The sequence below is a fragment of the Kryptolebias marmoratus genome, linkage group LG19 (assembly GCF_001649575.2).
Source record: "Kryptolebias marmoratus isolate JLee-2015 linkage group LG19, ASM164957v2, whole genome shotgun sequence".
In the NCBI taxonomy this organism is placed as follows: Eukaryota; Metazoa; Chordata; class Actinopteri; order Cyprinodontiformes; family Rivulidae; genus Kryptolebias; species Kryptolebias marmoratus.
Window position 1 is genome coordinate 10,295,817 of NC_051448.1, and position 24,797 is coordinate 10,320,613.

Sequence of the window (24,797 nt, forward strand, 5' to 3'; positions counted from 1 at the left end):
AGACCAAGCATTAAAAAAACGCGATTAAAAAAGTGCTCACGTTTTGTCTTCACATTTATGTTTGTATGTTTTTTCCATCTGAGAGCGCATTTAAGTGTTCAAAAAAAGTTCAGTTTTAAAAAATAAACTCACAGTACAGTTTTTTTATGTAAAGGCAAGGCTAATTGGCATAAGGCTAATTAGCCTTATGCTGGTCAGGCGTTAGAGTTTGTAGGTTGCTATAGCAACAAGGTTCCCGTCAAACTAGGCCGATGTCGTCGATGCTTGTTTATTCACTATATCTTTAATACCGAGTTAACTGGACTAAAAGAAATACAAAAAATGTATACTTAGGACAAGCAGAACTGTAATTAATGGTTTGAAGTTGGTTAGATAACCCAGCTAAAGAAAGAAAGGTAGGTGTCAGTTTTGATCCAGTAATGGCGGACGTTGGACAAGCTGAAGTGGACGGTTTGGTGGACAATTTATTCGAAGATGAGGCTGAGAGGGACACACTTCTGGCTAAACCTACCTGCTTCATCATACTTGGAAGACCGGTAAGACTACACACATATTAGATTTCCATAAGTACCTAATTATTCAATATAAAGTCTGTGAAAAAGGTCTTCAGGTAAAATGTATTCTGTTTGAGAAGGCTACTTTTTTAAAATATTGAGTTTACAGATTAATACTGACTGTGTAACAAAGCCGAAAAACTATAAACATAGACTGAAACTGTATAGTCAAACTTTAGCTCTGCAATAATTTCATAATAGGAGAACAAGTGGCACAACTAAAAGTAAGACAACAGAATAAAAAGTAAGAAAAATAAAACTTGAACTCTTTGTCTTTTTTGCTACAGGGTGTTGGTAAAACCACCTTGGCCAAAAACATATCGGAATCTTGGAAATGTATTCTAATTGATGGTAAGTACATGTGTTTTTTTATTATTTTTTTTATAATGCACATCAGTTTAAATAGTTCTGTTTTCATAATCCTACAGATACCGATTTGCTCAACATGCACATAAAAAACCAAACTAAGGAAGGCCTAGAGGTGAGTAAATCTTGTTGTATCATTTCACAGAAATCCTTGTTCTGTTATGTTTTTCTTGTAGTCCTCATATTATTATACACATTTCAGCTCCTGAGTATCTTATCTGAGGGGCAAAGTATACCTGAAGATTTAGTGCTGCAGTTGATTCTTGCCAGGCTCAACTCACCCGATATTGAGCACTACGGTAAACGATGTATCTAGACTATCTAAAAAGACTTTACTGTAATCAGTTGTACAGAAAATGATCCCCATGTGATGTTTGAAGAGCTTGATTGCAGTTAATTTAACAGAATTGATAACCAGAATGAGTTAAATAAATGTCTTTACACTAATAGCAGAGCAATCAGTCTTAAAAAGTATAGATTCTGCCACTTCATTTGCTTTTTTGTATACAGGTTATGTACTGAGCTGCCTGCCATGCTTGTCGGAGGAGTGCCTAAAGATCCCTGATCAGATTGAACTGATCAAGAATTTGAAATTATCACCGAATTTCATCATTAATATCAAGGTTATTCTAATATTTTAATGGTAAAAGTTGTAAAATGTGTATAGTTTTTGCAATTTTTTTAGTTTTTGTTGTTTTAAGTAAGAAATAATCAGTATCAAAGCAAACATTTTTTAGTTTGTGTGATTAATTTTATTTGTAAGATGACCCTGTCCTTCACCAGTGTGCAGACAAGGACCTGGTCCAAAGGCTGTCAGGTCTGAAGCAGCACCCAGTGACAGGGCAGCTGTACAGCACAGAGGAGTGGAAAAAGTTCAGCAAGAAGGAGGAGAACAAGGACCAGGAGGTGGAGGAGGAGGAGGAGGAAGACGATCAGGTACTCAAAGTGAAACATCTTATCACTTATTATCCACAAATACACAAATTCTTGTCCAAATTCTTCCTGCTTTTGCTTCTTAAAAACACAAACCAACTCTTCTTGTTGTACTGTTCCTTCTTGTTTTTAACTGGACAAAAAATGCTCCTAATTTTCTGTTCAAGCACTCTTTATATATATATAAATACATCTTTTTTATATAAGATGTGTTAGTTTTTTACAATTAGAAGATATTTGCAGAAAATGGACATTACATGTGTTTTTGTAAGAACTCATTCTAACACTGACTATTTGGATGAAAGAAGATTTTTACAAACATCACTGACTTTTGCTCATATTTGAGATGCAATAAATTATTGATTGATTTTATGTTTGCTTGTTTTTAGGTTTTATACAGCCAGCAAAACACTGTTCTCACTGTATCACTTAGATTTTCTGTCGCATTAAACTGAATAGTGTAGCATTTTCTTTGGTATTGAAAATATGTGAATCATATTAAAATGTACAAACACACAAATGAGTACAAAAAACAGAATCACTAGCATATTTCAAATAGGATGTAAACATAAAGAATAATGTAAAAAGTGCTACAGGAGTCCCTGAACAATCTGCCTTCATATTTGCAGCTTTTTATGTATAAATTAAATCCGCGTCTCTGACAACCTATATCTAAAATAGCTAAATGTGGTTTCACAAGTTATACTGTATATGTATTTACACAACAGATTTTACATGTTAAATGAGAAAGCTGCCAAGCAATCATTTATCTTTTCACTACTTTTTTTTTTTTCTAGGATGAGGAGAAGGAGCTTCAACAGGATATCATTGACCAGATGGTGTGGACACCAGAAAACCTGCCCAGAAATGCCTCCATCAGAATCAACATGTACAAAGACACACTGGTAAGACCACTAGAGGTAAGACGCCCTGCCCTTTATTATTGTGAATAGTGTGGGCACCGTAGAAAAAAGTACATAAATAGGGCTCAAAAGACAGTTTCAGAATCTTTAGATGCTTACTGTGGAATCTAAATCAAATCAGCAATATTTAAAAAAGCTAAAACCTAAATAATAAATTGTTTTAACACGGTGTGTTGTGAGGGATTTAATCTATGAGTTTCATCAGAATCGCACCACTGAATATTAACAAAGGCACTTGTTGTTTTTTAGGACTACATGACAGAGCACAACCCCCTCTACCTGTTGGAGCTCGATGGAAACAATACACCTGAAGAGCTACATTTGGTAAACACAAAAACAAAAAAAAGGACTCTAATTCATGAAGCAGTTATTCAGGTTTTTATGTAGTGTTGTTTTAAATGGCTGACAGGAGTACTTGTTGGGTTCTGTGGACTGATTTTGGTTTATTGCTACATTTACTTTTAGTCTGTGATGACCCGGCTTGTTTCTATGGCTTTAAAGCGCGTCTCCGTTCCTGTTCCCCTCCACCACCCTGATGATGAAGAGCTGCCAGAGAGCATTGACACGGTCTGGACAGCTTTAAAATTTACTTCAAAACCATTTCTATAAATGCAAAAGTACTATACAACTTTTAAGCTATAAATGCAAATATAATACTAATGCACAAATAAATGGGAATACGATGGTGGACACTGTAAACATTCCCTTAATGAGTTCTTCATCTGCTCAACAGGACGACCTTCTGAGAATTATGTCTTCCTCCAGGACTGTGGCTCCTGGTTTTCGGTGGAGAAGGAGCCGCTGGGGCCGAACTTGTCCTGTCGCGCTGAAGGAGGGCAAGATTTTTCCTGGCAAACCGGAGTTTTCTGTGGGGTAAGTTCTCGTCGGCACATTAGCATTTTATTCTCTGTAGAAGCTGCAACAGGGTAAAAACGACTCTCGTCTCGAACGTTGTACAGTTTCCAGGACAAGCTGTACATCCTTTCATCTCAGGAGGCCTACCGTAAGTTTGTTACGAACCCCAGACGGTACTTGCTCCCTCCGATGCCCAGACCCCCCTGCAAAGTGTCCATCGTTGGGCCTCGTCGGGCTGGGAAGAGCACCATGTGTAGGCTTCTTGCTCAGCACTATGGTGCTGTGGTGCTCGACGTGGAGGAGCTGTCACAGCCAGTTCTATCCAAGGCCGAACAGGAAAAGCTGGACAAAATCAGAAAGGACACAACGCAGGCTGCTGTAGAGAAAATCAAGCTGCAGATGAAGCAAGACGGTAAAGAAAATTTGGGCAAGTGGGGCGAATTTCTAATGAGTACATGTTGTAAACTGGGAGTCATCCTGTCACCTTTAGTTAATGTTTTTACCCTTGATTTAAACAGATAAAACCAGCTCTGCAGAAGGTAAGATGTACATATCTATATGTATTGCAGTGAGTTTGAGGTCACTGGGCAGCATATTGTATATCTGAGAACATGGTTCCTGCTCTTCTCAGTGACAGAGGATCACCCAGAAGTAAAGGCCATGGTGCTTCAAGCCGTGGAGGAAGCTAAACAATTGAGCACACCTGGTTCTGACCTGTATGTTGGCGTGCTGGAGAAGCATATAAAAGAGGTTTGTCAAAATTTTGAAACATGGCATATAAAGCTTTAAAGAGATAGTTCAGTGGAGGTTTGTTACAAACAATCAATATCTTACCTGATGTAAATAGCTCTTTGAATGAGCCCAGTTTGGAGAAATAACATTAACTCGTGTTCATAAAACACCGTAAGCATGACGTCAGTGGTTAGATGAATGAAAGAATGACACAGTTGATGTTACAGATTGAAGAGTTGGACTCTGATGCCAAGGCCCGGACCGGGTGGGTGCTTGACAACTTTCCCATCAACATTTCCCAAATGGAGGCCTTACAGGAAGCTGGAATCCTGCCAGATATCATTTTCTCTCTCCGAGACAGTAACAGACATCAGAGTAATGGCATCAATTTTTAAACTTAGGATTCATTTTTTTTGTCATTGCTCATGCTGTGTTGGCACCTGCTTTAACCACTTCATTGCACTTTGTTTTAAGCAGTTTTGACAAGAATCTATGAGATGGATAAGGAAAGTGTGAACAAAGCCATCAAGGAGAGGCTCCAGGATGAAATGGCTCAGAGGATAAAACAAAGCTTGTAAGTTCAGACTCACTGAAGGGTTTTTAAGATTTTGCAGTGTCATATTTAAATGGTTTTAGCATTTTCCTGTTGTGCTTAATTTTTCTCCAATTTAGAAAGCAAAATGAGGAGCAATCAGAGGCAAAGTCAACTCTAGATACAGTTACTGAGGAGACTGATGGTATTACTATAAAACAGCTTACAACTCCATGCATTACTACAGCAAGTAAACTGATTTAATGTTTTTATTACAATATTTTCATTATCAGAAGATCAATCTAGTGACATCAGTTCTGCAGATCCTGACACATTAAATCAAAAAGGTGAGTCATTTGGGCAGTGTAAACTGGATTTCCCAAGGGTTTGATCAGCAATTTAAATGTTTTCAAAGCAAAAAAGGTAAAAAAGTAAACTATGTCTTATGCAGTACTTGCTTACCCTAATCTGCTTGTTGTATTAAAATGGAAACTAATAAAAGTTTGGTCTCTTTCACTCTGTGTGGCTGAAGCTGTGGCGCCGCAGGACGATTTGGAGCTGGGCTATCCAGACGTCCCAGAGATGAAGGAGCATAAACTGCAGATGCAGCAGTTTGAGGGGGAATTGGATCAGATGCGAGCTGCTTTACCTGACAACCACTGCGTCCTGGAGATTGGCGGCAAAAGCCCCGAGAACCTGCTTCAAGAAATGATCCAACAGATGGAGAGTGAGTTAAAAAAAAACTTCCAAAAAAACGTGTTTTTTTTAGTCATTGAGGCAAACAGTTTTTGTAAATTATGTCAATTTATTTGGACATATTTTAAAAGGCATGATTGTTGATGTAAAAATTGTTTGACAAACTTTATTAAATGTCAGTTTATCCCAATTCATTATTTTCCCAGAATTGGGATGTCATTTCTTTTTAACTGAATGTGGCACTCGAAGATTTTGTTTGACATTTGACATTCTTGGTGGACAGAAGTTATGTTCCAGATAATTTTGCTTACATGTGTGATCATCAGAACCATTTCAGTACGTGGCCTGGGAACTGTGTTCTTTTGACCTGGATGAGGAAGCTGAAGATGCTGAGGCTTTACAGGCATTCGAAGGAGTGGAGGAAGACAGGAGTGATAATTATGCTGAAGAGGAAGAGGATGAAGTTAGTAAACAGACAAGTCTTTTGACTTAAACTAACGCTATAAACTTGTTTCCAGCTGATAATTATAAAGATGTAAATCTTATGTTTTAATGAAAAATAATAATAAACTTTTACCAACTACTTTGATTTCCCAACACAGGAGGAAACAGCCAAACGATTGTTAGGCGATACCAAGCATTTCTGTCCTGTCGCCCTAAAAAACTCCAATGTCCTGTGGCCGTGCACAGATGAAATTGCTGCCAAATATCGCGAGAGGACTTTCTACTTCTCCAGCCTGGACTCCAGAGACTCCTTCCTTCACAACCCTGCTCAGTTTGTCGCACAGGCTGAGCCCCTTCAGGTACATGCTGACAGAAAAACAGAAAGAAGAAGCTGTGAAGTCGTCACACGAGTAGAAATTCACTCGCATGTTCCTTATTCCTCTTCTGTTTGCAGCCTCCTGCCTTGAGAATGGTTTTGCTGGGAGTCAGAGGGTCAGGCAAGTCAACTCTTGGCGAATGGCTCGCACAGAAGCTGGGACTGTTCCATATACAGTTCCGAGAGCTGCTTCAAATGTTGCTCATAGCCAAGACAAAGAAAAGGATTCCCTGTGCTGATGAGGTCATGTCTCTGGAGGAGGATTCTAAGGACCTGGAGGTCCTAATAAAGGAAACCATGGAGGAAATGGCAGATAACTCTGACAGCATGAATGACTCGGAGGTCAGCTTCAGTGGTTATTTTAAAAAAAAATTTGTACCTCTGCTTAGTTTTAATGCAACTTTTTGCTTTGCTCATTTATTTTTGTGTCTGCAGCAGGATGTGTCTATGACTGAAGAAGAAATGGCCATCAAAGCCTACCTATCTAGTGGAGATTCACTGAGTCCAGAGATTCTGGATATGGTCATCACACCTTACTGGAAGCAAGAACCATACATGTAGTTATATACCTCATCTTGCACTTTTTAAAGAAAAACATCAAATCTTTTTTGAGTGGGTTCATTTCTGTCTGTGACTGTTAGGTTTAGTGATTTTTAGATACAAGAGACAACATTAATACTCAGAAATGATTGAAAAATGGTAAATGATTACTGAGGCTGTTTGTGAACACCTGAAAAGGTTTTTTAAATTTTTTTATACATTCTACCTTGCAGGTCCACAGGGTTTATCTTGGAGGGTTTCCCTCATCATCCCGAGCAGGTCCAGTATTTGCTGGACAGACAGCTTTTCCCCGATGTAGTCATAGTCATAGAAGTGGGTGTTACCAACGTTCAGAAGCGCCTGTTGCCAACCTACCTTGGCAAATGGCGTGAGCTCTGCAATAAGCGTGACCAGCAACTGAAACTCTTGCGTGATTTGCGCAAAAAGAATCTGGTAACAAAGTGATGGGATTGTAGTATTTGTTATAATTTTTCCCGAGTTTCATTATAACGCATTGACTTCCTGACAGATATTTTTTTTGCCTATTTGATATAGGAGGATAATATCTCTAAAAGAAGGGCAGAACTCATGGCAGAGCAAGAGCCAAAAGAAGACAAAGCGAAAGTAAGCAAACTAATTATGAATAATCTTATCTGCCTCTAATAAACTCCTCACTCACTATCTGCTAATAAAATAGTTTAGGTATAAACTGGAAGAAGATGATGAAGAAGATGAAGATGCAGACAACATAGAAGACCAGATAGAGGAGATACTAAGAGAGGAGTTTCCCTCAGAAGATGATAATGAAGAGAGGGAAGATGATGAGACCGAAGACGCAGCGATTGAGAGAATGGAGATGGAAATAGAAGAGCGTTTTGGAAATGATGAAAACAACCTTGTAATTGTGATGGTACAGAAATATAAATCATTTAAATTGATGCTTCAGATCTTTTAAAGTGTGGTCCTGTAAAAAGGTTAGAAACAATTACCATCTTAGTTGTTATAGATAGCTCTTTAGATGACGTCACATTGGAAAAATAAAGTTTAATTTTGGCCTGATTGACAAACTAATGGTCAGTCTGAGCGAGGCCAAGACCAAAATGGATGGCTGCCATTCTAAAATTCCAGGCTCACAAACTTCATAGAAGTTTATGCAAATAATATTTTAAAAATCTTTACATCACAGACAATTCTGCATTGCTTGGTTAGAAGTACAAGTAAGTAGAGGCAACAGCAACGAGCTGTAGCAATTAGAGTGCAGCCTGACACATTTTTTTGTAAGAATATTATTACGTTTCTGACAGAATAATTAATGCAACACTGGCAAAGGTGTAAAAGTTTTGTAAAATAGCTTTTGCATCAACTGCTATAGAACTGACATCAAGTTGTTTAAGATGGCAGAAATTAACTTTGGTTTTGGCCCAACTTGGACTAGCTGGTAGCTCACCAGCCCAGTCAAAATTAAACATTATTCCTCCAAACTGAGGTTGTTCAAAGAGATGTGTACAGCAGGTAAGATATTAAATGTTCATAACCTTCTCATATAATCCCACTTCAAAATATCTGACTATTCCTTCAGAGAGCATTTTCCATTTAAACACTGATCATTTCTTTTCCACTTCTTATTTCACATGTAGGACAAGTTTCACTCCCTAAAGTCCTTGCATGTTTCCTGTGGTTATACTGCCTGTACTGTGTTAAATTTATCACTAGGAACTGCTGAGTGAACATAACATACCCAAAATGGTGATCAATGCATCCCGCAAGCTCCAAATCATTCAGAATCATCTGCTCCAGAAAATCCAGCCCCTGCTGGCCAACAGGGAGTCACTTTTTCAGACATGCCAGCCCATCTCGTACCGCCTCGCTCAGAAGCTGCTGCTCTCCTCCTACAAGCTTCACAGTGCCTTCAGCTGCTGGGACCCCATCCAGGTGGGCGCGATTTAGAAATAGCCACTCTAATGAAATGCCTGTAAGTTTGTCTTCTGCTCTGTAGTGACATTTTGAGCAAAGACACTGCAAATTTTTCTGTTACATTAAATTTCCTTACTTGTGTTCAACTTTGATTTACAGCTATACAAAAACAGAGACACAATTCAGCCTCTGCAGTGGCCTCTCAACACCACGTTTCCCCTCCTCCTCAGTCGGTATATCTACTTCTTTGCATCAAAAGAGAACCTCAACCAATTTATGCTCAACCCCTTAAAATACCTTCGCCAACCAAAGCCCACTCCTACACTCCCTATAAAAGTAGCTGTCATTGGACCTCCTAAATCTGGGAAAACTACAGGTAGGAGACAAAACAGCTGGAAATAAGCTTCTCTTGTTGGAAGTGTTGATGCTTTTATGTTTGTGTTTTTAGTGGCAAAGATGTTTGCTCAAAAATATGGCTTGGCTCGGCTGTCCATTGGTGGTGTCATGCGTACGGTGCTGAACGATCAGGGACACACTGATCTGGCGGACCAGATGAGAAGCTACCTCACACAGGGTCTTGTTGTACCTGATGAATTGGCCATTCGGTGTCTGGAGGTGGCACTCCTAAGTTCAGTCAGCAGGATTCAAGGGTAAAACCACAAACCTGTTAGATTTATAACAATTACATCTTAAAGCTGATCTGTTATCTCTTGTATAAATTCATTTATTTTGGTGTTTCAACAAAAACGCAGCACATTGTTGCTTGCAACATTGAAGAAGACTGCATATGGACAGCTCTGATATATCTATTTCCACCTTGTTTAAATAATGGTTCAGGTATGTTTTGGATGGCTTTCCGGTGACCCTCGGGCAGGCTGAACTGATGGGGTCTCACAGCATCATTCCCATGCTCGTGGTAGAGCTTAAACTCGACACACTGGAGGTGCTAAAAAGAGGCTTTATAGACAAGATGAAGCCCAATAAGTAAGATAACCCTCATTAATGTCAACCATAAATACAAGGCAACAAAATGTATCAGATCACCCTGTTTTTCAATCATTACAGGCCTTACCTGATGCATGACAGCTCCGACATCCTCCATAGTTGCACTTCCTCTTATAAGAAGCAGGTGGAGCACATAAGGAACTACTACCAGCAGCAACATCAGAACTGGTTCATTCTTAATGGCTTAAAGAGCAAATGGTGGCTCTGGACCAACATTTTGAAGGAAGTCAGCATCAGCGTGACATATATCCAGTCTTACCTAGAAAGGACACAGAGCGGTAAATGATCCTCTGACAGTTATTGCAGCAAATACTGGTATACCATCTATTGGTTTGATTTGATTCTTTTAAATCCAACACTGTGTACATTTGTTTAACAGGGCAAGCTGCCTGCATCAACAGGTTGTGCGTCACACCCAAAGAGCTGGACTGTAGGCTTGGAGAGTTTGGACAGTACTGCCCTGTCTGCCTGGCTCTGCAGCACCATCTGGTGGACTGCTCGGATAATGCAGCCTTGACTCATGCAGCAGAGTACAGGAGACAATATTACAAGTTATGTGGCAAAAACCATCTAGAGGTCAGTGTCCTGAAAGTTCTTATGATTTCTGTTATCTCCATCAAGTTTGACTTGTTTATACATACTACGAGATAGCTTGTTTTGTACATGAATTTAATGTGCATATACAATGTCAGTGACTGGAAAAACAGTAAAAGATTTGTGTTTACTCAACAACAGAAGTTCCTGTCAACTCCTGATCAATTTGTGGCACCCAGCTGCCCACACACCCTCCCACAACCCGTCCTGCTGCCAAGAAAGCTGACTGAGATTCAGGTGAAGAACAAGTTCCCCCAGGAGGCTGAAATGAAGGGCTTCTGTCCTGTCACTTACAAGGATGGGAAACAGAGGTACACAATTTAACCCCATTATCTATCTATTTCAAAATACTAAGAAGTATCTGATCACTATGTTTTTAAAACACATCACAGAGCCCCCAAAATTAATTTGTCTTTAGATATGAAGCTCTGATTCGAGGAAAGATGGAATATGCGGTGGAATACAAAGAAAGAATCTACGTTTTTCAAACAAAACAGAAACAAGAACAGTTTCTAAGGTATTTCTTTACTCATTTTAAAATATATGACCTACTTTGCTTTAGATTTTCTTCTTGAAACATATAATTTGAAAACAATTGTGCTATTCATTAAAACTCATTTACTAGAATGCCTGAAAACTACTGGGACCAGAAGCTGCCCAGTAAAGTTCCTCCTCTTCCTGAACCTGTTCCCCTCACCTCCCTTCCAACATTGGGCTACCTGGAACAGGTACACCTGAATGCCACCTTAGTGATTTGTAATTTGTAATACAATATTTTAAGTGTGAAACTGGCTTTGCTTTGAGATAAATTGATATTTTTCAGGGAGTGGCAGTCGCAGTGATTAAGGCCATGACAGCTGTTGGAACTCTCAAACCAAAGTACCCTTTTCTCAGCATTCAAAGATCAGCTCTGCTCTATGTGGCCTTCTATTTAAAAGGTTAGCAACCTGTCGCAGCTGCTGCAGATAAAAATTACACAATCAGCATGAGAGCAGAGATTTCATGTGCCTCTTTTCACTTTACCACTTGTATTTGTGACTCTGTGGTTTTTATTCTGATTTTTATTTTTGTCCTACTATTTTTTTAAGCTTTCAACCAGAAGAGCACAGACATTAACCGCCAGATGTACAAAAAGAAGCTCGCCCTGTTTGAAGAGAACTGCGAGCTCATTCCCTACCTGAGTTCTGCAATGAGAGGGACCTACAGACCGCCCGGTGAACGCCCCATAGATTTCAATTTTAAACTGAACAGATTCTTGGTGCTGGGAGTCCCAGGAGCAAATGATTTCCTGTAGCTACATTTGTTTAGCTCTCTTCAGCAAAGCCTGTCAACAATTCTCAACTGGTGGTATAATATCCACACCAGTGATGCAATGTAAATATAAAATGAACGAGTTGTTTTGGAACTGTGTCAGTTCTATATTTGCATTCACTTCTTCATTACTGTCTATAAACTATTGTATACAGGCTGAATTAAAAAATAATAACCTTATAAAATGTATGACTGTATAATCAAATGTCAGTCCATCAGCACAATGAAGTAATACCAATAATTATATGGCTTTTTATATACTAAATGGAAACCAAATATAAATCAGTGCTACTGAGTTTTCATTTTTTTATTTTTATATTTTATGGCACAACTTTTGTTTTGACGCAGTAATCTTCTGTGTGTCAACTGATAAAATGCAAACTACCTATATTGATTATTTTAAAAATTTTTCTAAAGAAAATTCCATCTAACTTCGCTCCATTTGGTAAACAGCCCCACGCTGTCAAATCGGAAATCTCGTTCATTCACGCGATATTTCGCGGGAAATAGCGCGAATTCGATGCGGGTTCTCCATCGGCTCAGCTGTTTGTGGTGGTGGGAGCTGAACCACTTCAACCAGGTAGGAAGCCATACCTGCAGGTTACCCTTACGAGTTCATCCAGTTAACTCTAACGACGTGAAGCTAACCAATTATACACTCAGCTACACACTAACTGTTTGACTTTCTAAAGAGCAAGTAGCGAGTTAGTTAGCTAGGTAGGCTACCTCTGTGTCACGGCTAACCTACAGTTAGAGTCAGTTAACGTACTTCGGTTAACTTCCGTTAACTGTCAGTTAACTTCAGGATGTCTTTCTCTGTAGCCGGTGCTCTGAGTAGTCCAGTGAAGCCCATCAGGATCTGGGCCGTCTGTCGAAAGCTCAGCTAACAGTCTGTTTATATGCTAACGTCAGTTTGCATATTCTTTCGGTTTCGTTTTTCGCCCGCTGAAAGGGGCGTCGTCGTCGGGAGGGTGGACCCATCAACCAAGATGGCGAAGCGGAGAACAAGCAGCTCGACCGCCGGAGAAAACCCAAACAAACGAATCAGATCATCCTCGACGGATGGCGAGGAGGAGGGAACGAACGCCACTGAGCGTCACAGGGAGGGTTCTGCTCTCAGTAAACGGGTAGGCAAATGTTCTTAGTTATTCTTAAAGGTTTTACAGTGTCTAACCCTAACCCAGTCACTGACATAAGTTCTTTGTGTAGTTCCAGTGTACAGGTGAAGTGGTTAGTGATGCAGGTATTGTGGAGAGCATCACACTGAAGAACTTCATGTGCCACTCGCTCCTCGGACCTTTTGCTTTTGGTTCCAATGTCAACTTTGTTGTTGGCAACAATGGAAGTAGGTATAACTTTGAAACTGTGGGAGTATTCTTGGGTAAGGCGATCAGCATAGTACAGATTTATTAATTCACTTCTAAAGAAGTTTGCAATTGGAGGTCAAGGACCCAGATTTACTTAGATTTACTTACTTTATAACTTGGATCTGTTAAAACAAAAGGGGGCAACATATCCAGCCACAATCACATCTACTGCAAAAACTTTTTCATATGTATTAGTAAATCCTATAAAAGATGTCATATAAACGTTAAAAATGTAATAAATTGTGACATGACGGAGCTTAGCATGCTTTTGATAACCTCAAACTCACAAAAGGCTGAAAACATATTCCTGCAAAACCGCAGTGTATTGGCTGTAGTACAAACAAGTGTCATGTACGTGTTGTAATCCACAACTCTTTCTGTCCTCGCTCTCGTTTTCTGTTCAGACAAACAGAATTATGTGTGCATTTTGGCTCAAAGTTTGGTATAAAGGAAACCTCCGGCACCTGTAGGGCAGATGTGGAGCTTTGGCTGTTTGCTCACAACTACGTTGTTCCCTGTCCCTGTAGGAACGAACGTTAAAAACAAACAGGAAGTTTCTGGAAGTTAATTTACATGTAGGGAAGGGTATATGGGATTGAATTGACAACTTGTCCTTCTAGACAAGTATGGGGACCTGTTCTGTTACTTCAAGTCACTGTGTCTACAAAGCTGGAAAACCTTTATCTCACCTTTCTTTTTTTTCTTTTTTTTTCATCTGCAAACTGCTTGGAACAGGTGGAAAGAGCGCCATTCTGACAGCTCTCATAGTTGCGTTGGGAGGAAATGCACAAACTACAAACAGAGGATCGTCCCTCAAGGGGTTTGTGAAAGAAGGAGAAAGGTGAACAAGTGGGCGTCTTGTGTTGTTTATGTTGTTTGTATTCTTGATTCAAATCGGCCTCTTCAAAGATGCAACCTTTTGCTTCCTTGCTTTATAAATTGGGGATGTTTGAGCTGCTGTTGTACCTGATGGTCAGACTTTTATGCCCTATATTAAATGCAGAATTGTATGAAGTATTTCTTTTGAAAGTAACTCACTTCAACAAACAATTTTCAGCGATAGAGTTAAAGAGTGTTTCTGTTTCCTCAGTTCAGCAGATGTATCAATCACTCTGCGAAACAAAGGAAGAGATGCTTACAAACCTGAGGTGTACGGTCCATCTATCATGATAGACTTGAGAATAACACGAGAGGGGCTGAGAACCTATAAACTCAGAAGTACATCAGGTAAAGAAGATTTTTGAGTTACTCACTGTTTGTTTTTATTTGTATGAGAGGACTCAGCCACAGCTCTTTGCTGGGGTGCGGTTTGTTTTTAGACGTACAGCTACAATATCAAATAGAGGTTATGCCCTGTTGTTGCTATAATATATCCACAAGTCAAAAGATTCACAAATGTACTTTTTCTCCTTTTTATAGGTCAGGTTGTTTCAACCAAAAAGGAAGAGCTCATTTCAATCTTGGACAATTTTAATATTCAGGTAGGACACATGCTGGTCTTCTCTGTTACAGAGTAGGGATCAGTTGAACATGAATGCCATAAAATCACAGCAAACCATTTCAAAAGTTAAATTGTCTTTTTGTTTCACCACTAGTTCCAGTTTGGTTGACAGAAGATTTGCTACATTTGTTCCTGTGATGGGCACTTATTTATTTATTTTTTTTCTGTGTTCTTCTGCAGGTTAACAATCCTGTTTCAATTCTCACTCAGGAGATGAGCAAATACTTCCTGCACTCTAAAGGAGAGGGGGACAAATATAAGGTCTGTTTAAAATAGCTGTCATTTAATCCGGCAGCAGTGTTAGCCGAACACTTCAGCGTATTGAAATATCTCAGCTGCTGCGTGGAACATTGAATTTTGTTTTATTCATTTATTTCGTCTGGCTCCATTATTAATACTAAATGCATGAATTATACTCAGAGGAATAACTTTTAGTTAAGTTTTAGCTCAAGTTAATGTTTTTTTTCCATGACTACATGGGACTAAACTGCTTAATTAGCTTGTCTGCTAGTCATATTAGCATTCTTGTAAATTACAAAGCTGTTAGCCTGGCTTTAGAGTCTTGTTGATGTTTAGAATTAGAGGATTTTTTATATACAGTACATGCAAGCAGATTCAGAGTTTTTCTTCTGTTGTTCTTGCAGTTTTTTATGAAGGCCACCCAACTGGAGCAGATGAAAGAGGACTTTTTTCACATTAAAACCACAAAGAGCATCACAGAGGATAAAGTTGAGCAAAACAGTGAAGTAAGGAGTAGTTTCACTCACGTGTTTATGTTCAGCTAGATTTAAACCTTACCGTTTCAAATGACGTTTCTAAAAACTGTATGTCTTTTTGCTTTTTTTTTTGTTTTGTTTTTTTAGTGCTTGAAAGACTTGAAACGAAAGTACCTGGAAAAAGAGGAACGTTACAAGAGCTTGGCATCGGTTGATGAAATGCACACAAAACTGGAGGAACTACAGAAACAAATGGCGTGGGCATTGGTCAGTATGCAGTTTACCAGCGTGCTTATCATTCTCCGTGGCTCCTGTGAAACTGGTGTGGTTCAATATGTCATTGAAGGTCATTTAAAATGGATATGAATGTGAAATAAATGTTTCAGGTGTCTGAGAAGGAGAAGGAGTTGGAGCCAGTGAGGGTGAAGCTGCAGTCAGACAAGCGTTCAACAGAGAAATACGATGAGAAGGTGGATGAATGGAAGGTATGACATTATGATACCAGTACTTAGATGTTAGTCATATAAAGTGATATCTTTCACCACGTCTGTGCATGTGTTCTTGATATAAACAATAATTAAATCTACTTAATAAAGACCTTTTTTGTGTGTGTGCAGCCCTGCTGTCCTATCTGACCTTTAATAGTACTTTTTTATTGTCATTTCCCAGAATAAGGTGGAGGAAGCAGAGAAGTACAACAAACAGATTCAGAAACAGTTGGAGGAAATTACTGTTCAAGTCCAAGAACTTCAACCTAAATCTGCTGAACTGAAGATTGAGGCCCAGAAATGCAACAAACTTTTCAAGTCCTGCGAGGTCAGAGTGCTTAAAAACCCCATGTGAAATTGGTGATTTTAAGGTCAGGCTTAGGTGTCATTTCCTGACATTTCTTGTGATATTTCCAGGTACCAGACTGGGGGGCAGAGGGATATTTCACATATGGTCTCATTTAAAAGTATTTTCTTTTGAGGGATGTATAACAGAGCATATTCCCTGTTTTATTATGCTTTTATTTATGCATGTTATTTATTTAGGGGATAGCTTATTTTCACTTCTACATTTGATGTTCATTTTTAATGTATTTTTGTATGTTACGTGTGTGTGGACTCCAGCTCACTGTCCATAGGTGCAGGACAAACCTCAGGGACCTGGAAAAGGACAAAGTTCAGCTGTCCTCGCGTATCAAAGATCTCAAGCTGAGGTAGGATGTTATGTTTCATTAGCGGTAACCAGTGCTTTTTGTTTCTGTTTTTTTTTCTGTTTTTTTTTTTAAACATCCATTTTTCCTTGTAGCATCAGTCAGACAACAGGTGCAGAAAGCCAGGCGAGGGCCGAGCGTGTGGAGCAGATTCAAACTGAGCTGGAAAACCTGAAACATCAGATTTCCACTCTCTGCCAGCAGACTGACCAGTATCAACACGCATGCAGCCGCGCCAGAGAAGAGCAAGGAAGGATAAAGTATGCAAATGGACATGGTGCACTAAAGGGAGATTATTAACGCATTCAGAACCAGTAAATGTTGGTTCCTTGGTATCTTTAAAAACAAATTTGCCATCTTTATTATGAGTGTGGGTAAATTTGTTTTGTTTTGTTGGAGTTCATTGTTTAGCACATTTGGATAAGAAAAAAAATAAGTGCGTTTAAGTGAGTTCAGCACTTAAAATGCATCAGAAATGTGCATTTTTAAAATGTTTTCACAGCCGACACTGAGCTGTGGAATGATCAAAATCAGCATTTGGGTTCTAAACAAACCCAGTTCAGGAAACACTGATTCATGTGTTCATTACAGTCTGGATTAGAAATATTTAAAGTGGTGATAGCTTCCATCATAAATAAACCTCTTTCTTGTTAATCTCCAGGAAAGAGTACCTAGAGCTCCAGAGATTAATTGAGACCAACACGAGGACACTGCGGACGATGGAGAGTAGCCGCTCTAACAGACTTCGGCGTTTTGGAGAGCACATGCCCACGCTGCTCAATGCCATCCAGGAAGCTCACAAAAGAGGCCAGTTTAAGCATAAACCTCGAGGACCTCTGGGTAAGACTTGGTATCTAGTTTTGACTCCTATTTTAGAGGTTATTCAAAAAATCAAATATGATGATGAAACAGATAAATATGAAATGCTTTCTTGTTTTATGTAAATTGATCTCCTCCTCCAGGTTACCTTATTAGTCTGAAGGACCCCAGGCTGGCCTTGGCTGTGGAAGTATGTCTTAAAAACCTCATAAGAGCCTTCACGTGTGACAACTACAACGATGAGAAGGTGCTGAAGGACCTCATGACCAAAGTTTTTCCTGCTGGCCACAGGCCGACCATCATCACCAGCCACTTCTTCACACAAGTCCACGATACAAGGAGGAGGTGAAAACATCTAAATAAAAATAAGGGATTAAAGTTCTCCATCGCAAAGACAGATTTTCATGATTTGTAACATGGCCAGAACACATTTCCTATCCTACATCTGTAAAAATAAGAAAGGGAGAAAGAAAAAAAAAAGTGTTTTTTTTGTTGTGGTGCCGTTAAAGCCATCCAATCTAATGATGATACAGAGAATAAACTGGTGCTGCTTTCAACAAATAGAATAAACCAGAGTTAAAGTTTTATCCAATCAGAGCAGGGCGGGTCCGGTGCGGGCTGTGTTGCCAGTTTAGAGACTTTGTCACCGTATTTAGCGAGTTTTCAGATCTCGTGACGTTTTCTGGTGTTTTTGAAGACTGACGTGAGGGGGGGGGGACAAGCTTGGGACAATGGGCCAGTAGGTCAAAAGGCACTTTCACAAAACACTTAAAGCCTGGATTTAGCCACATTCTGGCTGCTTTAGTGTGATTTCTGAATGAACCAAGGCAGCAAGGGGTTGATGCGCTGTTTACGCCGCGACACGAGGTAGTAACTGGGCTAAAGGGGTCTTTATGTGAAAAGGTAAACCGTCTTTGTGGCTCAGTAATGTGATGAAGGGATGATATATGGTCTGTGAGACCACCCGGCTGCAGGATTTAGTGACAGCAAACAGGTTTATTTCAGAGGGAACATTGATGATGACGCACAGCAACTTTAGATCTGACCCCAAAGACAATAGCTAAACTGTTACAACTTATTAACTAACCTTAATTTAAGTCAAAGGTAAATGAAAATAAGACTGAGGCCATCTTTGTTTCACTGTTTTGTTTTGTCTTTTCTGTCAGGGCTGTGAATCATCCTGAATATCCCTCTGTGCTTCAAGCTCTCGAGATTGAGGACCCAGTTGTTGCGAACTGCCTCATCGATCAGAGGGGCATTGAGAGCATTCTGCTCATTAAGGTGAAAAAAAAAAAACTTCTCTCTGATTCCATGTTTGACAGCCAAACATGACTCTTAAACATGATGAAATTAGTCGAAGTCTGTTGGATGATTGATCCACACATCAACTGTGTTGAGTAATTTATAAACCTGTTTTAATAGCATTGTGAGGCATTTATTCAGTATTTATTTTGTATTCAGTGTCTGTATTTTCAGGTCAGTGAAAATGGTGAAAAGGGCTTTTTTTTTTTAAAGTTTGACAGACTGTTTAACAGCTACCGGTACAAATATGTAAATAAAATATATGCATTTTTGGTTTTCTTTTAAAGCTGTTAATACTACATTAATGTTTAAATTTTTTTCTTCTTCTTTGTGAATTTGTTTGTGTGTTTGTGAATGGAAAGAACCGCACAGAGGCTCGAGGAGTCATGCAGGGCAAAAATCCTCCCGCTAACTGCACCCAGGCCTTCTCCGAGGACGGAGATCAGATCTTCAACAACCGTAACTTCACTGCAGATCAGAGCAGAGCAAACTTTCTTTCAGGAGATGTCGAGGAAGAGATCAGGTGAGTGTCTCAGCTTAAAGCGCCGTCTTGTTGAAATAACAGCTTCTGTGAAGGACGCACCTGGAATTGTTTCATAACTGCATTCCAGCCCTCTGAGTTGTAATCGAATGGTGAGGTGCCTAAAGGTTCACAGTATGTTTGACAAAAGATCGGGCTCTCTTGTGGCTCCAAGTGGGAAACTGAGTTTTCAACTGCTGAACGCAAATCCTTCAGAATAAAAGTTGCACTGAAGTTTGTAATTTCATCCACATTTTCATGTTGGGAGGAAACTTTGACGTCAGTCGTTCGATGATCCTCTGTCATGGCTGTCTTTTTCTTCTTTTTCCTCCAGGTGGAAACGTACAAAACTTATAATAATCAATTTTTAACTATTTTAAATCTTCTCAGAATTGTTTATGTTTGCATCGCAATGCATCAAAAAACAGCTTCTATAATAATAACAACAAACTAAAAGCTGGAATGAATAAACTGCAGGTGTTTGGACGTACAATAAATGAACTGATCTTTTTTCTCATATGGTTGTGCTTTTGTTCATACTCCTAATACACTTCCTGACTGTCACTGATTCTTTTTTTTTCTCTGGTTCTTGTCTTTTTTCTTTTTTTTTTTTGAACAGGCACTTACAGAGGGAGCTGGAGAACCAGAAGGCTCAGGAAGCTCGTTTCCAGCAACAAATGAGAAAACTGGAAGAAGACGTCAAACAGAATCAAGGGCTACTGAGAAGAGCACACACGGAGCAAAAAAACATTAAAGTAGGTTTTTGTTCTCAGACCGTCTTTACTTGTAACTGAAGTAAAAACTACGTTTTTTCAACTAGTGATATTTACTTGTCAGAGATTACATTTATTTGCTTATAACTAATAGGGTCTTGATCATTTAGAACATTTGGGTTTAGTGCTTCTAACAATGTAAGCATATTTTATTATTAAACTGTAATATTAAATAATTAGTTCTTGATGGGAAATGAATTGAATAATAATGAAGTTTGTGTATTTGTTCTAGGATAAAGCCACAAAGTTGGAGCTTGAGCTGACAGACCTCAAGAATGTGGAGGAGCCTCAGTCAGAGGACCTCAAGCCTCTGGTTAGTATGCATCACTCATGTGTTGCCATGTTCACAAAAACCTTTTTACTGTAACTGTATTCAAACCTGAGCAGTCAGCTGCCACAGGAGCCCTAAGTGACTGTGCTGTTGTCTTTTACTCATCACAGGAGGAAGATCTTCAAGAGATTGCTGCAAAGATTTCATCTAAGCGCACGGAGTACGAGGACGCAAAAACCCAGATGGCCGCCCTCAAGGCCGACTACGATAAGGCAGAGCAGGAATACAAGCAGCACAAAGACTGCATTAACACCATCGCCGAGGAGGCTGATTCAGTCAAGGTAATGCTGTGACTTCAGTAAAACTTCTGAGTCACAAAACCTAAAGTTATTCCCATAGTTTCTAAATGCAGAGTTTTACTCTCACTTTGGTTAAACTGTTAGGAACTATGTTGGCACACTTTCCAAACCTTTTCACCTCACTTTTTTTGTGCAAGTGTGTGTGTTTAAAATTGAACAAACTGGCAACAAATCAGTCATCTTTGTGGACACAGTTGAAAACACTGTACAGTGTGAGCAGGTAGGGGAAGGTCTTATTTATTCTGTCAGCAGCAGAGATTAGAGCAACACTCTGGTTCAAATTAGGGCTTGCTGTGAGACTTAAAAATTAGAAATACACTCCAAAGTAATATGACTTTAATTACAAGTTTAAATTTGTTTTTGTCTGCTTTGTCCCCTGGCAGGATGAACTGAGTAAAACTGACCAGGAAATGTTGAAGTGCAAACACCACAAGAAACACTATGATGAGAAACGCAGCGCTCATCTCAACAACATCCAAACTCTTGAAGGCCAACTTAAGAGCAAGGAGAATGACCTAAAGGTTTGTCAAACTGAACTCTGACAAAGTTTCTGAGGGTCGCTTGGTGGTGTGGGTGGGAAAAAAACATATCCTAAATCTTATTATTTCCAGAATAAAATTAGACTCTGAATTGTTTATACATTCAAAAAATACAAAAACTGTCAAAGGTTCACGCAATTGCGACTTACAGAGAGTATGCAAATATACAAAAGAGTGTGCACCATATGCAAACGTGTAAATAGAAGTATAGACTAAAGGGATTACTGATGTGCATGTTGAAGGAGTTTGTGTAGTGAGAAGAGGGTGTAATAGTGAGAGTTTAATAGTCCATCAGCTGCTGGGAGGAACTGATTCTGACTGATTAAAGTCTCTAGTGAGGGGGAGAGCTTTCAGGTAAAGACTGAACAAGCAGAATGTGGGTAACCTGAGAGTCTGACATTAACACAAGGCAACACATCAGCTCCAGCAGAGCACCAGTAGGAGAAGAAGTAAGGAGGGTATGATTTAAAAATGTGAGAAGAGGAGACTTTAGATAAAGATGTGGTCAGCCACTTGTGTTTGCAGTTATTTGTCCCTTAAAACTAATCTGTAGCATATTGCCACCACAACAACTTGTATCATGTTCTAGCCTCTCATTCCATCAGTTCTTCTCATTACATGTAAATAACTTTTCAGCCCCAGTCTAAAATTAGTCTGAATTGGTTTAACTAATCCTTCCCATGGAACATGAAAGCAGACGGTGTCTTTCTTAATCGTAACGTTCTTTTTCCACTCAGGTGTCTGTGGCCAAGGCTACTGAGATTTGTCCAGAACGAGTTGAAGTCCATCGATCAGCCAAGAGTTTGGACAGTGAGATTAGTCGCCTGAAAGTGAAGATCGCAACCCAAAAGGAACAACAGGGGGACCGCGAGGAAGTTGTGAGGTTTGTTACTTCACTTAATTTACATGTGTGACCCCCCCAGATATTACGTGGAAGCATTGGCATGTGCATGTTTTTTTTTTTTTCCTTCTGAAAAGCTACAAGACTTCAACCAAACTGAATACCAACTTGTCTTATTATTATTATTATTATTTTTTTTTTTTTACTTGTCTCTTTCTTACATCAAGACAATACCGTGAGGCTTTGGAGAGCTACAAGAACATGTCGCAGCAAATGAAGAACCTTAATAGTTTCATCAAAAGTCTGGACAGCGTCATGAGCCACAGACTCCAGGTTTACACTGATCTCCGGAAGTAGGTGGTTAATCCTCAGTTATTTTAACTGCAACAAGTTCTGTATGGCAAAGCTGACGAGCTTTTTACTTGAAAAAGATTACTAAGCTACCAAAGAAATTAAAGATTCTTATTTTATTTTATTTTATTTTTTAGACTCCTTGTGTTCCACCAGAAGCTTTCATTTAGTGCTTTTTCCTCTGTTGCAGGTTCCTGTCAGCTCGCTGTAAGTATTACTTTGACAGCATGCTGGCTCAGAGGGGCTACAGTGGAAGAATGACATTTGACCACAAAAATGAGACCCTGACCATCTCGGTAAGAACATTCAATTCATTCGTTTCACAATTTTTTGTATTTAAAAAGTACCTGCTGAACTTTTTTTTTTTTTTTTTTTGCCTATAAAAGAACAGCATTAGGTTTTAGGCTTTTTCCTTCTTATAAGTGAAAGAATTCTTCCAACCTAACATGGATTTTTTTCTTTTCTCTTGTGTTTTAGGTGCAGCCAGGCCAAGGAAACAAAGCGGACCTGAGCGACATGCGCTCCCTGTCCGGAGGAGAGCGTTCCTTCTCCACTGTTTGTTTCGTTCTGTCTCTTTGGGCCATCACAGAAGCACCTTTCCGCTGTCTGGACGAGTTTGATGTTTACATGGTAATGAGACACGGACCACACTGCAGTCTGACACATTTATCTTTAGAGAGGAGAGGGGATATTTGAATCTGACTAAATTCAAGGCTAACGTTGAAAAACAGAATTCTTTACTTTTATTTATTTTCTCAAATACCTGCTTTTCCTTGCTCTGCGGTTTGATCAAGCTTAAATGTCGAACTGTTTTGTGACGACGACTTCTGGTAATCTCCTGATGTTGCCTTCAGTGACAAATGGGAAATTTGCCAGATTTCTTTTACTTATGTCTGACGTGGGGGGGCGACAACACAAATTGCTGGTAGAAAATCATTTGCTACATATTTTGTCAAGTCAGGGGACGTGTTAACTTTTGGTGAGAATCTGGAGTTGATATCAAAGGAAAAAGCAAAAACAGTTTTGAGCTCCCAGTTTCCAAGGTTCAGTAAACGCAGCTCGAGGCGAAGGTGAAGTAAAGAGCAGGAGACAGGGTTTCTACTAATCTGAGCTGAAAGTGTTGCATACTTTCTCCCTGCAAATCTTAACGGCTCACTGAACGACACATTTTCTGTCCCACAGGCCCCCCAGGTGTTCTCTGTGATTTTCTTTTCATTTTGTAAGCCTTTAAAAAGATTCATTGCTTTGGTTTTATGTTCTTTTAGGACATGATAAATAGGAGGATTTCAATGGACATGATGCTGAAGGTGGCTGATGGTCAGCGCTACAGACAGTTCATTTTCCTCACTCCACAAAACATGAGGTAAGTGCTGACACGCTTCTGTTTGTGTCTGTGAATCAGTTCCCTTAGACCACACGTTTTACTGACTTAATTACAGTGATTTAATTTGAGTAACTGATAGGAGTGTAGTTTAAAGGACTTGATTTAGCTGCTCAGGTTCTAATAAAGATATAAATTAAAGGTCCTATCCGCTGGTGCTTTTTTCCCCTCCCTCAGTTCTCTTCCTGTGAGCAACATCCTCCGCATCCTCCGACTCAAAGATCCCGACCGTGGGCAAAACAACTCACAGAGTCAAACCATGGACCAGTGATACCTCACAAGGAGGAAACCAAGGTGCACTAAATAAGGATTTATTCATCCAGTGGACCTGAGGTCCAGCATTTACTTTGTTCAAATAATTTACTTTCCGGTTGTCGAGACGTTTTTTTTTTGGACAAGGTTTGTTTTTAAACAGTTTATAGTTATTATTGTTTAAAGATGTTTGAAAGAAGTTCTAAAACAGATTTGTGTAACATTTTTTGTATTTTATTTTCTCTTACATTTAGTTTTCCAATAATACCTCATTTTTTTCTGATGTTCAGACAAATAAAACCTGATATAAGTTCAGACTGAATACCTTTGTACAACACAGGGCACAGATACCATACGATGTTCATAACAAAAAGCTTTAATAGCTCTAAAATCAAACCGTTCAAACTTCAACATGTTTGAGTCAGTTGCTTTATGATATATTCTTTAGTTTTACTGTAGTAGTAATGAAACTGCAAACATACACAAGTTTTAAAGCTTACAGATACAGACTGAGAAAAGGAAACAAATGAGAGGAATTCCTACTTCTGTTTCAGCTGCTGATACAAAAAGTATCATTTTATATAACAGTAATATTTTTTTAACATTTCAATGTCACATTTTGAAGTAAGGAAACTTACCCTTGTCATTGTGCAACAAAAACTATCAGATATCTGTAATCTCTGCCATCATTTTTGTAGTTTTAGATCATAAATGAGAATAAAACCAGCTGATAGGTGCTCGGATGTGGTGCAGTGGATCACGGATTTGTCATTTCTTGTGTTGGCCAGGGTTGGGAAAAGTGCAGTTTAGGTGAAAAATGTCAGTAAGAGGT

The 24,797-nt window shown here is 39.2% G+C and overlaps 1 protein-coding gene and 1 long non-coding RNA gene across 5 annotated transcripts; one reads left to right on the forward strand and one right to left on the reverse strand.

The window, feature by feature from the left end:
• The first annotated feature begins 34 nt into the window (after positions 1 to 34).
• ak9 (adenylate kinase 9) lies at positions 35 to 24,280 on the forward strand. 4 transcript variants are annotated; one of them, XM_037981511.1, is made up of 50 exons: positions 250 to 536; positions 842 to 905; positions 983 to 1,035; positions 1,123 to 1,219; positions 1,431 to 1,543; positions 1,704 to 1,856; positions 2,651 to 2,773; positions 3,026 to 3,100; positions 3,242 to 3,343; positions 3,510 to 3,649; positions 3,736 to 4,043; positions 4,150 to 4,170; positions 4,263 to 4,381; positions 4,591 to 4,738; positions 4,841 to 4,937; positions 5,036 to 5,100; positions 5,189 to 5,242; positions 5,428 to 5,622; positions 5,918 to 6,054; positions 6,194 to 6,394; positions 6,490 to 6,753; positions 6,847 to 6,968; positions 7,185 to 7,404; positions 7,507 to 7,575; positions 7,649 to 7,750; positions 13,006 to 13,120; positions 13,878 to 13,983; positions 14,233 to 14,369; positions 14,562 to 14,623; positions 14,824 to 14,904; positions 15,288 to 15,389; positions 15,507 to 15,626; positions 15,746 to 15,844; positions 16,029 to 16,175; positions 16,472 to 16,560; positions 16,653 to 16,817; positions 17,219 to 17,397; positions 17,520 to 17,721; positions 18,543 to 18,657; positions 19,041 to 19,201; positions 19,818 to 19,953; positions 20,204 to 20,284; positions 20,413 to 20,583; positions 20,985 to 21,122; positions 21,878 to 22,023; positions 22,209 to 22,334; positions 22,523 to 22,628; positions 22,810 to 22,962; positions 23,598 to 23,695; positions 23,891 to 24,280. In XM_037981511.1, the coding sequence occupies exons 1-50, from the start codon at positions 420 to 422 to the stop codon at positions 23,982 to 23,984; spliced, it is 6,288 nt and encodes a 2,095-aa protein (XP_037837439.1). In that variant the 5' UTR covers positions 250 to 419; the 3' UTR covers positions 23,985 to 24,280. The 4 variants fall into 4 exon arrangements, with proteins under 4 accessions (XP_017278824.1, XP_024863203.1, XP_037837438.1 ...); XM_017423335.3 differs by lacking the exons at positions 13,006 to 13,120; positions 13,878 to 13,983; positions 14,233 to 14,369; ... (20 more) ...; positions 23,598 to 23,695; positions 23,891 to 24,280 and adding exons at positions 8,665 to 8,883; positions 9,025 to 9,241; positions 9,314 to 9,515; ... (6 more) ...; positions 11,288 to 11,402; positions 11,553 to 12,040 and having other exon boundaries at positions 35 to 536; positions 7,649 to 7,861; XM_025007435.2 differs by lacking the exons at positions 13,006 to 13,120; positions 13,878 to 13,983; positions 14,233 to 14,369; ... (20 more) ...; positions 23,598 to 23,695; positions 23,891 to 24,280 and adding exons at positions 8,665 to 8,883; positions 9,025 to 9,241; positions 9,314 to 9,515; ... (6 more) ...; positions 11,288 to 11,402; positions 11,553 to 12,040 and having other exon boundaries at positions 35 to 536; positions 6,850 to 6,968; positions 7,649 to 7,861.
• Positions 5,633 to 12,671, reverse strand: LOC119617980. The gene is made up of 4 exons (XR_005234501.1): positions 12,545 to 12,671; positions 9,938 to 10,129; positions 6,169 to 6,401; positions 5,633 to 6,034 (listed from the first exon to the last, which is right to left on the reverse strand). It is a non-coding gene; the product is annotated as an uncharacterized LOC119617980 (long non-coding RNA).
• Positions 24,281 to 24,797: the final 517 nt, after the last annotated feature.

Bases quoted from the DNA above. Each gene is read 5' to 3' on its own strand.
- ak9 (XM_037981511.1), top strand. From the start codon at position 420: ATGGCGGACGTTGGACAAGCTGAAGTGGACGGTTTGGTGGACAATTTA. The intron at 1,857-2,650 runs GTACTCAAAGTG...TTTTTTTTCTAG, and splicing joins AGGAGGAGGAAGACGATCAG to GATGAGGAGAAGGAGCTTCA. The intron at 6,055-6,193 runs GTTAGTAAACAG...TTCCCAACACAG, and splicing joins CTGAAGAGGAAGAGGATGAA to GAGGAAACAGCCAAACGATT.